The following is a 19,918-nucleotide window of genomic DNA, read 5'->3' as shown; positions in this document are numbered from 1 at the left end:
AGGAGGGAGGGAGGGAGGGAGGAAGGAGGGAGGAGGGAGGGAGGGAAGTGATGGAAGGAGAGAAGGAAGGAAAGAGGGAGGAAGGAAGGAAGGAGGGAAGCGGAGGGAGGGAGGAAGGAAAGAAGGAGGGAAGGAAGGAAGGAAGGAAAGAAGGAAGTTAGGAGGGAAGGAGGGAAGTGAGGGAGGGAGGGAGGAAGATAGGAAGGAAGGAGGGAAGGAAAGAAGGAAGTGAGGGAGGAAGGAAAGAGGGAGGGAGGGAGGAAGGAAGGAAGGAGGAAAGTGAGGAAAGTAGGAAGGAAGGAGGGAGGGAAGGAAGGGAGGGAGAGAAGAGAATGGGATGGGGGAAGGGAGGGAGGGAAATCAAGCATAAGAGAAAAAACACAATATAACAATATACACATTAAATAAGTAGTCAAAAATATCTCCAACAAATTTACCTCACTTTATGGATAAATGTACATGTATACATGAACACTTGATATACACACTCAAACTGTGAAATAAGCACTCATGTGAATGCACGCATGCACACAAGAGCATGCATGATTCTGAGCTGGCCCAGTTCTGTTCAGAGGCTAGGAGCGGCCGCAGGGCAGGCTCTGAGGCCTGGCTCTGTGCTGCTCCCCTCCCAGGAGCCGCAGGACACAGGATCCTCACGGTGTCGCTCCCACCCTCCACGGCCGTGAGACTGTCCAGGCTTCTGTCCCTGTCAGGGGGCTCAAGGAATGTCCGGGGAGCTCCTCCAAATCAGATGTGCAGGCTGTACCTACCTGAGCCCCTCTCCTGGACCGCAGGCCTACACGGCAGGCTGCCAGGTCCCTTCCAGATGTGGGAAGCATCAGCACTGCAGGAAAGGGCTTGCCAGATCCTGACGCTCATTTCAAGGTGAATAAATTATAAAGTCCGTATGCAGTATGTCATGTTTTTAATTATCTTTAAGTAGTTGTACAAGCCATTCACCAAATCATTCCATGACAACCATGCATCTTAATCAGTCACCCCTTTCCACATTCTCCCCCATCCCTCCCCTCCCCTTCTCTCCCCTCACACTTCCTCATTTGGTAGGATCTACGTTGAATTCTTGACTCCATTCTCTCCTATTCTTGTCTTCATTCACCTAGCCCTTTCCTCTTGACCCCACCCCATCTCTTTCAAGGACCCACTCCTTGGTGTTCATTTCGTTGAAATTTGACTGTGCCTTTCTAAGGGACTGCACTGAGTTCTCCCTCAAATCCACCACGTTTCACTGAAGACATCTGTATGCATTCCATCTAATTCATTTACTTGTAAGTCTATAAGTTAACTCTAGCTTCCATGTATAAGGGAAAACATGCATTCTTTTTCTCTCTGGGCCTGACTTACTTCATAGACATTTTTCCAGGCCTTTCCACTTTTTAATTAATGGTACAGTATCACTCTTTGAATGGATGAGCAAAATTCCATTGTGTATACATACCACATTTTCTTGATCCATTCATCCATTGGGGGCATCTGGGCTGATTGCATATCTAGGCTACGGTGAATAGGGATGCGATGAACGTGGGTGTAGGGCTGCTTTTACTGATCCTGGTCTGTGCACTTTTAGGTAAGTGCCCAGGAGTGGAATTGATGGATTATTGGGTAGCTCTCAGTTATAATGTGTTATTCAGATGTGCATTAAATAACTACTTGCGTTATATAATAATGGGATGGTGGTGTTGAGGATGGTGGAATCTCCATTCCTACATTTAGATAGAAAGGGAGAGGCTGTCACACACACCTTATTTTGAATCCAGGCCCCAAGTGTTGCCTGGGCCACAGATCCAATTCTCCTTTCTTCTTTTATCTGAGAAGAGCAAAGTCTCTAAGAGGAGGACTGCAAATTCAGGGGCGTGCTCAGCGACGCAGTCATCATCATTTTCCTGGACTCTCACACACCTCTGGGGTACAAGAGGGTAGCATCGGGGTGGCCACTGGACCCAGTGTGGGTAATCCTGCAGTCCTGCTGAGCACTCCAGGGACCACGCTCACGCAGGACTCACATGGGGATCTGATCAGACCTGGACAGGCCGGTGCTTGTCAGCTGGCCGAGTGTGTTGCTCCCAGTGTCTTCCAACTTCCAGTTAGTCCTGGTCAGCCTTCAGGGTGGGTGCATGAGATCCCCAGGACCCAGGGTCCCACCCTTATTTCAAGCTCAGATTGAGAATTCAAAATTCTTATGTGAAAATGTACTTTGCTTGTTTCTTCCTATCTTATATTTTTGTTTCCATTTTAGGGAATGTCTCTGGGCTTTAAGCCTCTAAACCACCCTTTGGGGGAAGGAAGTAAAAGGCTAGAGTAGAATAAGGGTCGGGAGCCTGCTCCAGTGTGTCCCTTCCTGCCACAGGGCTAGGGAGGCCCCATGGGAACCGGTGGTGTCAGCCGGCTTGCCCGACCTCTCTGGGGCTTGGCTTCTCCTCTGGGACCCCCAAGGAGGGGTGGAATCTCCAGCCTGAGAAGTAACTTAGCAATATTGGTTTGGGTCAATGGAGTTGTGACATGTCTTCTAGTCCATATAAAGTGACACATGGGGACTTTAATCTTTCAGAAGAGGACAGGAACTGCAGGCTAGTGATGGTTTCTCCCTGATCTGCCCATGGCCAATGAAAGTCCAGCTGCCGTGCCAGCCTGCCTGTCTGCCTGCAGCTGTGAGTGGAATGGCACAAAAGGCAGAGCTCAGGGAGCTGGTCCTCCAAAGTCCTCCACTAGGCCAGCTGTGCACAGGGTGGGTTTTGTTCAAAATAGTATGCCTGTTTGCACTGCTTTGGTTTAGAGTTCACACAGTCTAGAAAAAGACTATGACCCTACTTCCTCTTTCTGATCTGAAGTGCTGTTCCCTGGAGAGAAACACTGTTCCCTTGAGAGAGCTGGCTCCGGCTTCTTTGATTTTACAAGCTCCGTTGATCAAGAAGAACACATCTCATGCTCTATCTAAGATCCTTTGGTTTTATTTGTCTATGACAAGTTCTTAAATGAGAGCCTGCGGTCAGCAAGAAGACAAGTGCTGCGCGTGACTGGAGTGAGCAGTGCTGTAACTGGAGTGAGCAGTGCTCCGGGCACATTTCTTCTCTAAGGAGCCAGCGTGTAAACTGTTTTGGTTGTGCAGACCATACAATACAGGTTACAACAGCTCAACCCAGCCTTTATGGAAGAAGTCACAGGCAACATCTCAACCAATGGGCTGTGTTTCAATAAAACTTTACTTAAAAACTCAGGCAGCAAGACAGATTGGATCTAGGGTGCAGTGTTTCTACATAACTCTAAGGAAAAGAGAACCTAGTGGAACTCTGGGAACTACTCCTAACTGGGTAAAGATAGGAAGAATGAAATGCAGTTTGGGCAAAAGGAAGTTGTGACAGCCACCTGCATGTGGGTTGGGCCTCCAGACCACTGTCTAAGGATTGGGGCTGCTACAGGACATGACCACCTGTACTCGCCCAGATTAAAAAGCCTGCATGCTAGCCACAGGACCCGGGGCCAACTACTTCCGGTGTGGGAAGCAGAAGATGTTTCTCCCTTTTTCCCTTGTCTTCCTACTTTAACCCAGTTGTACTTAAAAAAAAATATTGCTTAAACTTTAATAATTTTCCTAAATGTTTAGCGCACTAAGATCTCCAAAGGCAAACTTCAGTTTGAGTCCACTTGCATCCTTATGTTTACCCTCAGAACTGTTTCAGTGGCGCGTTTTTCTAATGGAGAAAATTTCCAAATTTGGATTTCTATCTTCTTTTTCCAGATTAGATCCGATCCGGGGCCAGCCATCTCTTCAAGAGAAGAGCTAGGTGTGTTCTGCTTTCCTCTAGTCAGTCTCCACCGACTCCTGTTGCTCTGTCCTGACATCCAGACGGTGCCATGAGCTTTCGCTCACTAGCTGGCCCTGCTGCGCTCTCCCAGGAAGGGTCGTTTGTGCAAGATGACTGATGCCTGAGTTCTGGGCACAAAGGAAATGCAAACTTCCCATCACCATGGAAAGACACACATTAAGGACTTGCAAAAGAAGGGGGAAGAAAAGCCTGAGAGCGAATCCTTCCTTCCATGTCAGCCCTTCCCTTTCCCCGGTGTCAGCCTGGATTAATCAAAGCAAGCCCGGAGGAGCCCGGGACCCCTCTACACAGGACCTCTCCACCAGGGAAGCCCGATTCCCTTTCCTGTTAAATCGATGCCCTCTGAGGTCCTTCAAAACCACACTTAGGAAACACGCGACGTTTTGAGATTGGGAGAAGGTGTGCGGTCCCCGCCCCCGGGGCATCCTGGACAGCTCCAGGCCTGCCCAGCCCCGGCCCAGCCCCTGCACAGCGAGGCCCAGCCGCGCAGCCCTCCCGCTGAGTGCGGGCCAGAGCAGCCACGCGCACTTCCACACGCGTGCAACACTTACACGCGAGCACTCGCTAAGCGACCGGGCACTGGTGTCCACGTGCCCCGCTCACATTAAAAACCCCGGGCGGCAGGAGGCGCCCAGGCAGCGGGCGTCCGCTGGGCGATCGGGCTGCGCAGCGCGCACGGCCCTGGGCCGCTCTACCCGCATCGGCTGCGCGCCTCGCGCCCCGCGGCCGGCACCATGCCTCGCGCCCCGCGATCTGGCCGGGGCTGGCGGCGGACGACGCGCCTGCTCCTGCGTCCCCGTCCCCAGAGCCTCAACCCCCAGGGGGACGCTCGCTCTCGCGGAGTCCCCAGTGCCCCACGCCGGGCTCGCGCAGCAGGCGCAGCTTCCCTTGCTGCGGGCGTGAGGGCCGGGCGCAGCGGCGCTCAGCCCGAGGCGCAGACTGTGCTCGGGATCTCGCACCCCAATAGCTGGCCGGACGGTACCAGGCAGCCGGCCGCCGGCCGCGCCCCGCGCCCCTGCGCGGTCTCGTCCGCAGGGCACCGAGGGGTGAGTGCGGACCCCACTGTCCGGTAGGGCCTGTCGGATCTCCAGACTCCTCCCCCCTACCTGCTCCCCTCCTCCCTGCCCGCCCACTTCTGTCCTCCCGCCCCCTCGCCCTGCCCTCCCCCGCGCCCGGGAGGGGGCCCCGCCGCCCCGCCGCCGCCCCCCCCCCCCGCCACTCCGCCCCCCGCGCCGCACCGGGCCGCGCTGCAGTAATAACCGCGGCCGACGCGGTGGCGGAGCCACAGTGGGCACCGCGGGCTGCAGCCCGGCTCGGCGCCTCCGCACGCTGGCTCCCGGCCTGGTCCCGCCGCGGCCCGCCGACTCCCGCCGGCCGGGCGCTCCTGGGCGAGGCCCGGGAGACTGAGCCATGGGCGCAGCGAGGACCGCGGAGCGCGGCGTCGGGGCCGGCCTGGGGCTCCGAGGGCTGCTGCTGGCCGGCGTCCTTCTGCAGGTGAGTCCGCGCCCGCCGCGCGCCCTGGCCCGCCCGGTGTCCCCTTCCCTCCCCGCGTCCCCGCAGCCTCCCCCCTGTCCCGGCCACCTCACGAACCCCCCGTCGCGGCCGTTTCCCCGCAGGCACCCGCGTGCGCCCTGGGACCCGCAGCGATCGCGGCCGGGCGCCCCGGCGCCCCGAGCCCCCCTGCCGTGGAGCGGCCCGACGGAGCGGAGCGAGGCGGTAAGTCGGGGCGGGTGGAGGCTGTGATGCCCGCGCCCGCTGCTCGCGGGACAGCTTCGTCCCCGCTCCCCGCGGAGCGCGCGGGAGCGCATGGCACTGGCGCTTCCATTCCTGGAAAGCAGGAGCTGCGCCCTAGCCGGGACATTGCGCGCACGCACACACACGCACATACACGCTCACACACGCATGCACACACACACTTGTTCAGGAAAAATCTTGAGTGATGCCTGCACTTTGTCGTGACCGTATCTGAGTGAGTAGAGAAGCAGTGCCCCCTCCGTCCTCCTCCCTGTCCGCTGTCTCCTCGCCTCCGCCTGTCACACAGGAGACAGCGGCCGCTCTTCCAGGGAGTTCGGCTTCTTAGCCTCGGCGCCTGGCCGGCGCGGGGCTCTGGCCTCGCTGAACCTCGCCACTCCTTAAACGGCTGCCTGGCGCCGGTGCCGCCGTGGGCAGCGTGCGCGTGGCCATGTGAGTTGGGGTCCAGGGTCCCTCTGCCCTCTGCCCTTCACCTCTGCCCTGGTGCCCAGCCCGCCGCGGCCCCGCGGGGGATGGAAAGGCGAAGGCAAACATCAGCTCCCCTGGAAGCCGAGCCCCGTGGATTCCCACGCCCAGCTCCAGCTCCAGCGTCCACATGGAGGGGTCCTGGCGCAGTGGGTGTGACGACCGCCGCGTGTTCTCAGAGAACTCACCGGATTGCACGCCTGCTAACTCCGTCTTGATCGACCTACCTGAGGCTTCATGGAGGTGTTCAACGTTGCTCTTCTCCCTGCTCAGTCTCAAGTCTGCCTTCTGTGGGACTGGGTTCCATGTCAGAAGATCAAGGTCTTCCGAGGTCCAGCAGAGGGAGCCAGGGGAAAGCAGCAGGGACTTCAGATCCAGTCACCCGGGTTGGGAAGACAGAGCTAATTACCTGGATGTTTGACACACCCCTCCCCACCCCCACTTCTGAAGGTTGTTCCAGTGAACGTCAGTGCTCCTCTTATGACTCACTTTACCACAAATAACTTGACCTTTGCGTTTATCATTTGAGATTTTTCTTAAGTCTTAGGGATTCGGGATTCTGCGTGTGTGTGAGTGTGTGTGTGTGTGTATGTGTGTGTGTGTGTGTACTTCATAGAATTTTTCAATCTTCATTAAAATAACATGATCTTAAAAAAACATGGCACAGCTTCCTGCCTGAGGCGGAGGGCTTCCTTCCCTGACTCGGGTGAGCCTGTGCAGCGAGCTGCTTTCTCTCTCTGCCTGGCATCTTAGCGGGGGTCCCCACCCATTTGCTCACACTGGAAGTCAGAGGGAAGTTCTAGCTCAGTGTGCATGCCTCCCCCCAGCGCCTGGGCCACATCAAGCCTCAGTATCAAAGGTCTACCAGGGGAGACAGGAGAAAGTGTTCCCTGCACATCAGAGGTTGTGTGGCCATGTTCCTTGCTAGAGCTGGAGGTTGTGTGGCCATGTTCTTTGCTAGAGCCGGAGGACGGGAATTGGCGAGCCCTCTTTGTCGGCCTTGTGTCAGCTTGCTGCCCTACCCACGCACAAGCTGGCTGGGAAATAACTCTGTTGCTCCATGTATGCGGACAAAAGCAAGACCTCCAAGTGCTGTTGTAAATTTTCTGAGTGTCTGCAGTTACTGTGCACTAGAAAAGAGGATGCCAGGGATTCCTGAGACAACACTGAGTAGAGTTGAGCTCTATTTTTCAGATATGAATATATAGATTTCCTTTTGCTGATTTGGCATTACTTTTATTCTTTTTGTTTTTTTTGCCAGTTTGGGGTTTGAACAGTAGGTCTGGGCGCTGTCCCTGAGCTTCTTTTGCTCAAGACTAGCACTCTGCCACTTGAGCCACAGCGCCACTCCCAGCTTTTTCTGAGCAGTTTATTGGAGGTAAGAGTCTCACAGACTTTCCTGTCCAGGATGGCTTCGAACCACAATTCTCGAATCTCCGCCTCCTGAATAGCTAATGGCAGGTGTGAGTCACCGGTACCCAGGTATTACTGTTTATTCTGTAAAAAGTAACAGAGAGACTCACATGCCTTCTGCAAAGATTCACCTGTGTAATGGAAATGGTGCTTAGCACAAGTCCATGGACATATCACAGATTATCAGCCTTTGAAATTCCAAAGTAAATTTGGTGTTTAGGGCAAGGTTTGAAAGTCTTTAGGATGGTCTTAAACTGGACATAAAAATGTGTGATGTGTAGGTGCACGTGTATTCCCAGTTTGTATGTTTTATACTCAGACATCTATTATCTATTGTGAAACCAAACTGAGAACCATTTGTAAGTGCTTGGTTGCAGCCTTTGGGGTTCCGGGCAGAGCTGTTGGGCTCCCATTTGTAGCATTCACTGCTTCTGCTAGCATCAGTATTCCCATCACCATGATCTTACAGAACACAGAGCAAGCAGCAGCACACGAGGTCAGCCCTGGGACACTCCCCCCTGTCAGCCCAGCGCACTTGCTCCTCAACCAACCTCTTCCTGTATTTGATGCTACGGTCAAGAAAACTTGAAATCAAGCAGTTGAGGTACTGAGTTTGGCAACCATCTCTGAATTTTTAAGAAATGAATTCTTAAAAATGAATTCTTAAAAAGTCTTAGTCAAGACTTCTCAACCAGTGACAGTTACTCCCCTTCCTTCCTTTTCGCCCTTCTTCCCTTCCTCTCTTCCTCCGTCCCTCCTTCCTTCCTCCCTCCTTCCCTCCCTTCCTCCCTCTTTCCTTCCTTCCTTCCTCCCTCCCTCCCTTCCTCCCTCCCTCTTTCCTTCCTTCCTTCCTCCCTCCCTGCCTTCCTTCCTTCCTCCCTTCTTTCCTTCCTTTCTGCCTTCCTTCTTTCCTTCCTTCTTTCCTTCCTTCCTTCCTTCCTCATTCCCTTCTTCCTTCCCCTCCCTCCCACTTCTCTCTTTCTCTCTCCTTCCTTTCTTTTTTGAAATCCCAACCGTTGACTTTGGAGATTATCTTGGAACATGAGCATGAAATTAGGCTAATTGCTTCAGTTTACGGTGGCTGTCCTTTGACTTCTCTCCGGATAGGGAGTGCGGGTGTAGATGCTTCACTTACGTTGTGTGTTTCATTCTTTAACCATGACCTTTCCACGTGCGTCCACACATATTTGGTCTTTAGGAGGAATTTCTTGAAAGACTCAAGGGTTCTAGCCCTTGACCATGGTGGTGTTTTCTTCTGGGGGTTGTCCTGGCCAAATGTGTAATAGCAGTCCGGGATTCCTCCAGTGTCTCGGAGCACCATTCTGCCTTTTCTCTTTGTGTCTGCAGAGAGTGCCAATGCCCTGGGGTGGGTGTGGGGGGTCAGGAAGTCGTCCTCAGCTGAGAGCCATTGAGAGCCAGCGGCAGGTGGTTCCTCTGTGGGTCCCTCCCCGCTCGTTCTCTGGGAGGGTACAGTGAGCTGCACAGGCAGCGCCTGCTGTCTCTTGAGAACCGGTGGTGACCTTCCCAGATGTTTTACCAGCTGAGGGTTAGGAATTAAAGTGGAGCGAGATATAAATGGTTAAAATATCCAAACCCATCACCCAGAGTCTACTGTACGCCACCACGCCCAGCGTTCATTCTCAAGCCCCCGGCCTGCAGGGTCCTGCGCGGGCAGCGTGGCCTCGGCCACAGGCGCTGCAAGGCTCTTCTCCACTCTGTGCCCCACAGTATCACATTGCTCACAACTCTGGCCTTGGATGAGGTTTGCACCAGAAACATGAGTGAACCAGGCCATTTTCTCTAGCTAACTTGCTGCGCATTGTTTAATAGAACAGCACATTGTGTGTTTGTATGAAAGACATTCATTGGTAGTGATTTTGCAGGATAAATATTATATGCTCTCCTCCCCAAATAAAGAATAAGTACGATTTGTCCTTCCAAAACAAAGGTCATGAGAATGTGGCTTAGGTCATGGGGAAACAATTTGCTTTTTAAAGATAGTAATCCCTTTTTATGTGCAATAAATTTTGCTAATTCGCCACAGTTTGAAACAAGTCCATGAACGACTCCCATTGCTCGACTGCTGAGAAAGGGTGGTAAGGGACAGGCGCAGCATGGAGAAATCCCCCTGGTGCATGAGAGATTTGGGGGACAGGAGAAGAGCCCGGAAAGCAGGGAGGAGAGGGGACAGGAGAGGGCGCATGGTAAGGAACACGCTTTGGAGAAGGAACGCAGACTGGATAGGTGCGCACTGGCCGTTTCTTCCTGGTGAGCGGCTTGGAGACAGGCCGAGCCCCTCCCACCTGCCCCAGGCCTGCCGGGCCTCCCTCCCAACTGCCCCAGGCCTGCCCGGCCTCCCTCCCACCTGCCCCAGGCCTGCCGGGCCTCCCTCCCACCTGCCCCAGGCCTGCCGGGCCTCCTACATCCACCTGCCTTTACCACAGAGTGCAGTTTGAGCACATCTGTCACACTTTCTCAAGTTCCTGAGTAACACTTTAAGCCACGTGAGTTTGCCCTCCCCGTTCAGACGCGCGGCCCCGGCTTTGATGCCTTGTCTAACAGAGCCTGCTGCCTCAGTTTCGGCCTGCGGACGCCAGGCCTGCTTCGTGGCACAGGTGTTCCCCTCACCCTGCTCACACCGTCCACACCTGTGAGGCAGCCTGCTCTGACACAGGTTTGATATGCATCAAAGCTTCTGAGGAATAGGGAAGCATTAGTGACAGAGCGCTGGTCAGGCCCTGTGACCCCTACCTGCCCTGTGGTCCTGCCCTCTGACCCCATAGTCCCACCCTCTGACACCTACCTGCTACCTGGTCACCTGCTCCATTGTCATGCCCACCTGACTCCATATCCGTGCCCTCTGACCTCCGCCTGCTCTGTAGGACTGTCTGCCTGGCTCATAACCCCTGTGCTGCTGAGGCCCCTTCACCAAGAGCACTGGGGCCTCCAGGCAACGCACCCAGTCCCAAATCTAATGAATGCCTTTGCTGACAGTCTCCTGAGCACCCCGTGGCCTGTTCCTGGTCCCCCACACCGCTCCTGACCGGGACTGGACAGGCACATAGAGACCAGTATCTGTGAAGAGCTTCAGTGTTAGTGGTGAAGGAAACTATTTCACTCCTCCCATAACACCAATGTCTGTCCCTTATCGCCATTCTGCCGTGGTCTCCTGGGCATCCCACTTAATGATTTAATAACAAAACAAACAACAAAGAGTGTCTGTCACCTTTTTATTCTTTTCACCTGTTTTCTGAGAAATCATAGTGTAAGAAACAAGCATATGATAGAATTATAATTTCAGAACTATGAAAATAATTATATGTAACAATGACTCCGGGGAACGTTGTGAAATTTAATCACAAAACTTCAGCTTTGCATTTTATTTGGTTGGGAATCAATTTTCTCTTTTAGTTGCATGGAATTTTCTAGACTGGTAATGTGGTAGTAGAAAGCAGTGGCTTAAACCTAAAGGACACGTTTAAGAGTCCCCTGTGACCCTCATGGTCCTTTTCAGAGTGGGTGTGTGTTGCCTTTGCCTACCTCACTCCGCGGTGAGTGCGTGACAGGCATGCCCTGTGATGTAAGAACCCCTGAGTCCGGACCTGTGGTGACTCAGACGCTCCCTGCTCTCCATTTTCAGAGTACGACCTGGTGTCTGCTTACGAGGTTGACCACAGGGGAGAGTTTGTGTCCCACGAAATCACACACCACCAGCGGCGCCGACGCGCAGCAGACCGGCACGGAGGGGACACTCTGCACCTCCGGCTGAAGGGCACCAGGCACGACTTCCACCTGGACCTGAAGGCTGCCAGCAGCCTGGTGGCTCCTGGATTTCTGGTGCAGACACTGGGCAGGCAGGGCACCACGTCCGTGCACGCGTTCCGGGCCGAGGACCTCTGCTTCTACCAAGGCTCCTTGCGCCACCAGAGGAATTCCTCGGTGGCTCTTTCCACCTGCCAAGGTTTGGTGAGTACAGGCAGCCCTCACCGGGGTGAGGTATGGGTGGCAATGGGGAAAGAAGCAAAGCAGAGAGCGCCCTCTAAATCCTATCAGTTGTGTTTCTGTTACTGTGCTGGGCACTTCTTTGATCCGTAAAAAACAAGTGGAAAAAAAAATGTCAAGTGATACTTTAAAAAATATGCTCTGCAGCCACCCCGGGCCCATTTGGAAATAATGTCCACACTCACCAGCCCTACTCATGTGGCCAGCTGTTGTTCTGCAATAACTGTGGAAGAACACTGCTGATAGAGAAATGTATGTTGAAATCTGTGGCCCAGTCTGAATGGATTCACTTCATAAGGGGATTTTGTAATTTATTTTACATGATCAGAACTGGAAAAATGTCAGTGGCTTGGCCGTGTGGATTATTTGTAGATTTCTGAGTACTTTATGTCACTTGCTCTGATAATGGTGACAGATTACAGATTAGAGGGAAGGGGATGCTGGCCTTGTGGGTCTATGCCTGTGCTGGTGCCATCCTGGCCTTGTCGCTCTTTGCCTGTATTGGTGCCTACTTGCTTTCTGAACATCTGATTTAAACAGTGCCTGAGGCTTCGATGCATTGGGGCCCTGTTAAGACTCTGACTGTTTCCCTCAATTCTGAAGCTGAATGTATTACCTTTTGTGCTTCTTAAAAGATTTCCATGTTGTAATGGAAATGTCTTAGGAGATAGATTGTTTCAAACAAACGAATCTCAGACAACTAAAAGACAATTTGGCAGAACGAAAATATGTGGTCAAAACACTTCCAGGTCTTGAAAATGTGAAGGGTTTAGCAAATAGGTTTTTAGACTCTGATTTTCATCTCTTGAAATTGTGTAGTCTGCCTAACAATAGCTTTCTTCATGACGGAAGAGTGCCCCATCCCCACAGCTCAGAAATCCATGTGTTATGCGGCAGTGTGAGATGCTGAAAAATGGTTAGCCAGTTCTCTGAAATAACTAAGCATATGCATGTGCTAACTCCTATAAAATATCTCTAAGTTAGCAACATTCTGCCTTTTAAAGGAATTTGATACGAGGTGATCTCATTTCTACTTTCATGTCTGCAAGGCTTTGGGGCTTTGCTTTGAGAATGGACATAACCAGGAGTTACCAGACAGAGGGTGGTGCTTACTTGGCACTCTTAGTGAGCATGAAGACATAGGGCTGATTTCTCTTTAGTGCTCCCAAGGAAAAAAATAGGTCTTTCCATTTCCATCATGCAAAAGTTTCAGACTCTCTTCCTTGGGTTTCCTCTGCAATGCCTTAAAACAGGAACACAAGTCATCTAGATGGCCGAAGGTGTGCCTTTCCCATCCCATCCCACTCTGGTAACCTTGAATTTGTCTGCAGAGATTTAGCAAGGTGCTTCTCCCATTCACCTTAATGATCCAGGCACAGTGGTAGCTCTGAGACTCTGAGGCCCGGCACTCTATGGTAGCTGAAGCTTGCCCTGGGACCTGTCCCATCAACCAAGTTGGCTGGCAGTAAGTCCAGATTGCTTGTCTCTGTCTGAACTTGATGGGAGTTAACAGCAAAAGTTGTGAGTGTAGAATTACATGAAAGACAAAGAAATGAAAAAGGATGTCATAAAAGGGCTCTTCCTTGGCAGTGAACAATGGAATCTGATATTATGGTCATGGGAATAGAAATTCTTATGCCTTCATCATGAAACTTCCAAGGACATAAATTCCAACTCCCCTGGTATTTCCTCTATAGAGCGTCATTAGGCGCTTGACCTCAACTAGCCTTAAGAGTAAGAGAGTGGAGTAATTTGTCATACAGACATGCAAATCAAATGCATTTGAGAGAGGATAAAATGGTCCCTATTTTAGGCAGACCCATAAAAGTGATAAAGATAAAAAACAGGAATGGGATCTTCCACAGCTATAAGGTCTGTTATTCTTTGCGATTATCTACCCCTCCACTTGTGGTTAATCTGTTATCCCTAAAAGAAAGCTCCTTCCTGGGCCCATTGTCATTTGGGGCCCATTCAGATTCTGACTGAAGTGTTAGGTAGATCTCCGTTCTCAAGTGGGAGTTTTTGTTTTGTTTTGCTGCAAAGGACCAAACCCAGAGCCTTGGCCTGGGTCTTCAGGCTCAACACATGTGTCTCCCGGGAGTCACACCCAGCAGCCCTTAGATGAGCATTTTTATAGGGTTTCTAGTTGCATTTTTATTGACCTGGCTCCCTGATAGGAGTTGGGATTTGCTAGAACTTTCTGCTCTGCTCTTGATGTCTAACAAGGAAACTGCCCAACACACAGATAAACTAATACTAGGACATCAGATTTTTGTAGGAAAAAAGACCTCCTGTGGTCAGCCAGCAAGAAACCAGAAAAAACAAGATCAGAGAGGCAGATTGAGGTAAATCATAAATCTGGGGCTAAACTCTGCTGTTTCCACTAGTTCCTTCCTACCTAAGAGATAGTGCTCGCACAATGTTCAAGAATCCTATGAGGAAGAAGCTGTTTGCTGATGGACAGTGATGGTTTTAGGCTTTGTTTGTGCAGAATGGATGCTCACCGTGCCTTTCCAGAGTGTGTGTCCTGTTTTTGTTCAGGCCAAATCATCATGTCCTGCCCAGAAGACATTCAGCTATGCCAGCAAAATGCCTTTGCTTAGGTGAGCTGGCTTCATCTACTCATGTCCATTCTTGAAAAGTCAGTTCCTAACCGTCCTTGAATGGATTCCAGAAGCTTTCTCTGAAAACAAGTGGAGACTGGGTTACTTGTGGAGTTTATGTCGGGTGTGTGAGGCCTCAGTGATTCTGTTCTCATGCACCCGCTTTGGCGGAGTGGAATGGAGAACACATTGTAGAGAAAGATCCTGCCTTGTAAGAAATACTCCTTTGTCTCCCTGTTCTACATGATGAAAACACGACTTCAAAAATGTATGTTTTATGAATAGAATATCTGATATAGTTTAACTGGACAACCCTATTCCCAGAGAAATAGTATGGGTTTGTTCTCCTCACCCACAGATTTTGAATTTGGGTATATTTTCCTAATAGCCCTCTGAACAGTTGGTTGTGGCATGCTATGAAGTTTGTTGATGGTATTGATCTATTTGTAGTACATATTCAGAAAGAAGAGAAGAAAAGGGGACATAAGAATTGTGTTTTAGATTTTACATTCTCCATAATGATATCCCCAGTGAATGATCTTTGGAACGGTGTACCCCTGGATCCTTCTGAATCTGGGCCTAAGGAGGCACTGGAGAGAAAGAGAGGGGTCTTACTACAGCCTAGCAAAACAAGACCAGTGTGGGCACCGGGAAGCCCTGGCTCCACCCTGATACCTCTACCCACCTTGCGTGGGGGTGGGGGGGGAGGCAGGGCCGAGCATCTTGACTGCATATACAAGGCTGGTGCCACCAATGAGTGACAAGGTAGAAGTCCACCAGGAGCGTTGCACTCAGGGACCATCACGCACTGTTTCAAGGTGGACCTGGGGCAGCCTGTGATGCTCCCACCAGTTTCCTCCTACCCCTGGACGTGGTGTTCTCAGGACATTCTACAAGTAGTCTTTGTAACCGCAATGAAGGGAGGATAATTAATTTGATCTGAGATCACTGTGAGGATTTTCTGCATTGGTTGAAAGTGTGTTTGTTATTTTACCCCTCAGCTCTTTGACTATATCATTCTACAACCTTCTGGCTTCCATTGTTTCTGGTGATAACAACTGTTTAGTCCACTAGGGTTTGTACATCTTAAAAATATCATTATTCTCTTGATAATTTCAAGAGATTACTGGGTCAAGGGGCAGTTTTCTCCTTAGTTTCTTCTTTGAACTTTTTCAGTATGGTGGATACAGGGTGGGTGTGTTCATGCTTATTCTTTTATTGAATATTCTGAGAGTGCAGTTTAATGTTTCATCAGTTGAGAAAAAAAATATTCAGCCATTATTTCTTCACTAATCTTTTCTCTTCCTTTCTCCCTTGCTTATGTTGTTAACAATGTCCACGTTTCTCTGAGTCTCTGTGCATGTTATATTATTTTGCTCCTCAGATGGCATGCTATTTGTTAACTTGTAATCGAGCTTAATGACTTCTCAGGTAACAATTGAAGTTTGTTACCAAGCTATTGAGGCAGAATACTCACTTTAGAGATCTTACTTTTTCTACCCTTTCATATCATTTCTCTTTCATTGTGCTCTTATTAGATATTCTCATCAAGGTCTAATTTCTTTCTTCCTATTCAAATCAATTTTTAGTGTACAATGAAGTATGTAACATGTTTGGACACACAGAGTAAATGGTTACTGTGGGAATGAGATATGCTGTTCATCTTCCTAACCGTATCTCTCTCTGTGTGTTTGTTGGGGAGGAGGGAGAAAACCCCCTAAACTATAGCCTCTTAGCAGACGACCAGTACACACTACAGGATCATGAACTGTCATCACCACGCTCTCTGTTAGTTATCCAGATTCATTTATCTTATATAAGTCTAGGTGTGGGTGCTTTAACACACTCCTGCCTGCTTAAGTCTTCCCTCTCTCTAGGGTCAGTGTTCTAATTCGGTTTCCATGCATTTATTTTTAAGAGTCCGCCCTTGAAAGAGATCATGCAGTGTTTGTCAATGTCTGACTAATTTCAATTAGAATAATGCTCTCGCTCGAGTGTTACAAATGTGAGTTTCTCCACCTCTAAATTATTCACAACCAGGATGTTCGCTGTTTTTGACAATGACCTTGGGTGTGAACTTTTCAACTTTCTGTTCCACTTAAAGTCATCCATGGTAGTTGAGTTTTTTGTTTCCACAACCAATCTCCACGGAGGAGCTTCTAACATTGAACTACAGCTGGGATTTCCAGGATGATCTGTTTCTCTACTTACAATGCCTGCTTTTTTATCCACAGGTTTTTGTTCCACACTGACCTTTTATTTATTTATTTTTTGTCAGCCTTAGGGCTTGAATTCTGGGCCTGGGTATTGTCCCACTGTCCCTCAGCTCTTCAGCTCAAGGCTAGCGCTCTACCACTTGTGCCATTGTACCACTTCCAGTTTTCTGGTGGTTAATTGGAGATAAAGTCTCACAGACTTTCCTGCCTGGGCTGGCTTTGAACCGTGATCCTTAGATCTCAGCTTCCTGAGTAGCTAGGATTACAGGTGTGAGCCATTTTTCTTTTTGCAATGAGTGATTTACTTCAAATGTACATACAATAAGTAATATCGGCATTTCTCAACCTGTTTGGGGAAAAACATAAATAAAAATTATTTTGTATGGAAAATGATAAATACTCTAATTTTTAGTGTAGTTTATCTAAAAATGGTTTGATCACTAGGACTTTTGATAAAGCTGTTTGTGGAAACTCCACGAGTCAATACTGCCAAATGGTGTTTGCTTAAAATAAAAAAATGCCGAAAGGGATAACACTGATTAAGATGCATTGTACTCATAATTGACATGTTATAAACTGCTTAAAGACAACAAGAATACAACAAAATAATATGCTTTTTCATCACATAGGATAAAACAGAATTACCTAAAACATTTCATTTTTCATAACATTTTTGCTAAATAAGTAAATGGTTTAACTGCTCTTGACATTAAATTTACATGAGATTTAACACCTCTAGAATTAAGTATACTGTTTATTCAGATAATGCATATGATACTACTTTTTAAAATCAAATGATTCTCTTATTTTCAAAGATGTAAAAATTTGGTAAATATTGTGATTTTTCATTCTGTTTATGAATTCCCCTACGTGGTTGGAGGTTTGCTCAGGGAACTGGTTTGAATTGCACTGAGTTTATCTCCAGACCCAAGGACTCTCTGGAGACTGCAGTCATTGAGAGACTTGTCTGAAGCACCCAATAAATCCTAGAAAGCTGCCTGAAATACTGCCAGATTTTCAACTGACTCTGCAAAACGTTTTTGAGCCAGAAAAATAGAGCAGTATTAGCAAAGTAAGAATCAGCATTGAGAATGGGGAGGAGAGAGAGAGGAGCGTCATAAGAAAATTAGGGAGACTGGAGCGCTGTAAGAACCTCTCACTCCCTGAAGGCCTAGTGGTGGTATAGCCAGATGCAATGTGGTGTTGACAAGGTCGCCTATTCTCAAGGCTGGTTGTGGTTAGGTAGTGTGTAAGACAGTTGTGGGGAACTACCTGGTGGTGGTAATAGATAATCTCGCAAACTTCTATTAATTACTTATGAATAAATATAAGGTTAAAAGTTTTTAATTGACAGCAACATACATATTGTATCTCTAGAAGTCCATCCAACTATTGTTTTATGAGATGAGCTTGACTGTGGCTTTTCCTATTAGTTTAACATTCATCACGAAGAGCATTGGTTGATTAGACACATTGAACTGCAAACTATGTGGCGGTTTTATTCTACTTGAAACCTAAAGGTGAGGGGTGACTTGACCTACCTTCTAAAGCCAGGTGAGGTTTAGACAATCATCAGGTGAAAGTTTTCAAACTCCTGTGTAGCCAAGTTTTCCCTGACATGCCCTGTATGGTTTCACATTGTAAAGGAGAGCCCGCTGGAAGGGTTTAATGTTGGAATATGTGTGGAGATTATGAAGTGCAGCAGCTCTGTCCCGGGATAGCGAAGGTGAGCACACAGGAGGCAAGCTCCCTTCTCATTAGCATAGATGCTCCTGACACCCACGTGTCAGCAGGCAGATGCTGCCCCCAAGGACAGAAGTCTTATGGACTGTTGCCAGACCAGTCTCATTTGCTCTTGGATGGTATTCAGGTCCAAACCCAGGATAGCCAGAAGGTTCTTCATCCCCAGGCTCTACCTGCAGAGAAAGGAATCCTTGAGAAAATGTGGTCTCTGTAGTCAGTGGCTCTGGGGAAAGATCTGTATCCCAGACTGTCCTAAGGGACAAAGATGCTTGCTGTGTGAGTGTGTGCATGTGTGTGTATGTGTGAGTGTGTGCGTGTGTGTGCGTGTGTGTGTGCGTGTGTGTATGTGTGTGTGCATGTGTGCGCGTGTGTGTGTGTGCATGTGAGTGTGTGTGTGTGCACGTGTGTGAGTGTGTGCGTGCGTGCATGTGTGTGTGCGCGTGTGTGTATGTGTGTGTGCGTGTGAGTGTGTGCGTGCGTGAGTGTGTGCATGTGTGTGCGTGTGTGTGAGAGTGTGTGCGTGCGTGTGAGTGAGTGTGTGCGTGTGTGTGCGTGCGTGTGAGTGTGTGCATGTGTGTGAGTGTGTGTGTGAGTGTGTGCGTGTGTGTGTGCTCGTGCACGCGTATGTGCGTGAGTGAGACTTTTGTAGCAGTCAAGCCGTTGTCTTTCTGGGGAGAGGTGCTGCCCACTCCTCACACTGACATTTTGGAATCTGTCTCCTCCAGTTGTGATTATTAACATACTTGTCAAAGACGACAGGATTCTCTGTTATTTATGTTATTTACTCAGGTAATTACCAAAGAGGACAGTATTATCCAACTCAGGCTTAAAAGAATGGGAGATGGAAGTAGTGAATCTTGCTGCAGGGCACTAAGGAGACATGGTATATTGGAACTTAGGAGGCCAGAATCAGCTGCTGATCCCAGAACACATCACCGCTGCCAAGTCTGGTCCTGACAGGAAGTCCCTAGTGAAAGACAGGAAATGAAGAAGCAGATAGGAAGTAAGGAACTACAGGAAGCCCACAGGGAATACACAGGAAGGAGTGACTCTTCTACCTTCTTAGATCTGATCTTTGGCTCCTACTTTGTGGACTGATGGAAGGGGTGAATGGAAAGCAGGTAAAAAAGCAGAAATGGATTGGTTAGATCAATACCAGGTCCATAAAGTATAATGTAGGTGGACTGTTTGGAGTTCTGAGTTGGTGAGATTTCGTTGTTGATGGTATTGTTTTAATCATTACATCACCTAATTACCTACTATGTAAATAGAGTAGAGCAGGTATGTCTGAACTTTTCTTCCTTTATTTCTAGTTCACACTCTTGCAATTATTTCTGACATACAGCAAAGACCTCAGTAAAATTCTCCACGGCAGGGTGTTTTTCCTACTCTTCCATTCATCTGGTGTAAATTAAGCCTCCTGCATAGTTTTCTTAGAAGGAGTGCAGCTTCCTCAGTAGGCCTAAATGTTCTGTTTTGTTGTTGTTGTTTTTAAACCACATATAGAAATAAATTGGAGCTTGGGGACTTGGCTTACAAACTCTGTGTGTGTGTGTGTGTGTGTGTGTGTGTGTGTGTGTTCACTCTGTCTGTGTGGCCAGACCCTCTAAGCTATTGCTGCAGCAAAATTAGGACATCCTTATCTACTGGTCCCAGGCCAGACTCCGAATCAAAGTGAATGACTATGCTTTGGGAGGCCCAGTCCTCAGTATTGCAGACAGAGCGGGTCTCCCCCATGGGACAGATCTCAAGTGCCTTGACCCCAAAAGTGAACTCAAAACTAATGGCTGGGGTTAGTTTTCTGTTGTGTCTCTGGTGTTTGTAGGCATGTGCTTTGTTTTTTGAATTTGATTCCATTGTATAGTAATACCTATCATCCTTT

The 19,918-nt window shown here is 49.2% G+C and overlaps 1 protein-coding gene across 1 annotated transcript in view; it reads left to right on the top strand.

Moving 5' to 3' along the window:
- Positions 1–5,252: 5,252 nt before the first annotated feature.
- Positions 5,253–19,918, top strand: part of Adamts16 (ADAM metallopeptidase with thrombospondin type 1 motif 16) — a 99,946-nt gene continuing 85,280 nt past the window's right edge. Inside the window, exons 1-3 of the mRNA XM_042695198.1 lie at positions 5,253–5,336; positions 5,459–5,558; positions 11,113–11,438. Coding sequence (XP_042551132.1) covers positions 5,253–5,336; positions 5,459–5,558; positions 11,113–11,438 — 510 coding nt within the window. The remainder of the gene's footprint in view (positions 5,337–5,458; positions 5,559–11,112; positions 11,439–19,918) is intronic.

This window comes from Dipodomys spectabilis, unplaced genomic scaffold (genome assembly GCF_019054845.1).
Source record: "Dipodomys spectabilis isolate Male_0828 unplaced genomic scaffold, ASM1905484v1 ptg000179l, whole genome shotgun sequence".
NCBI lineage: Eukaryota > Metazoa > Chordata > Mammalia > Rodentia > Heteromyidae > Dipodomys > Dipodomys spectabilis.
This window is presented reverse-complemented; position numbering and strand designations above follow the sequence as displayed.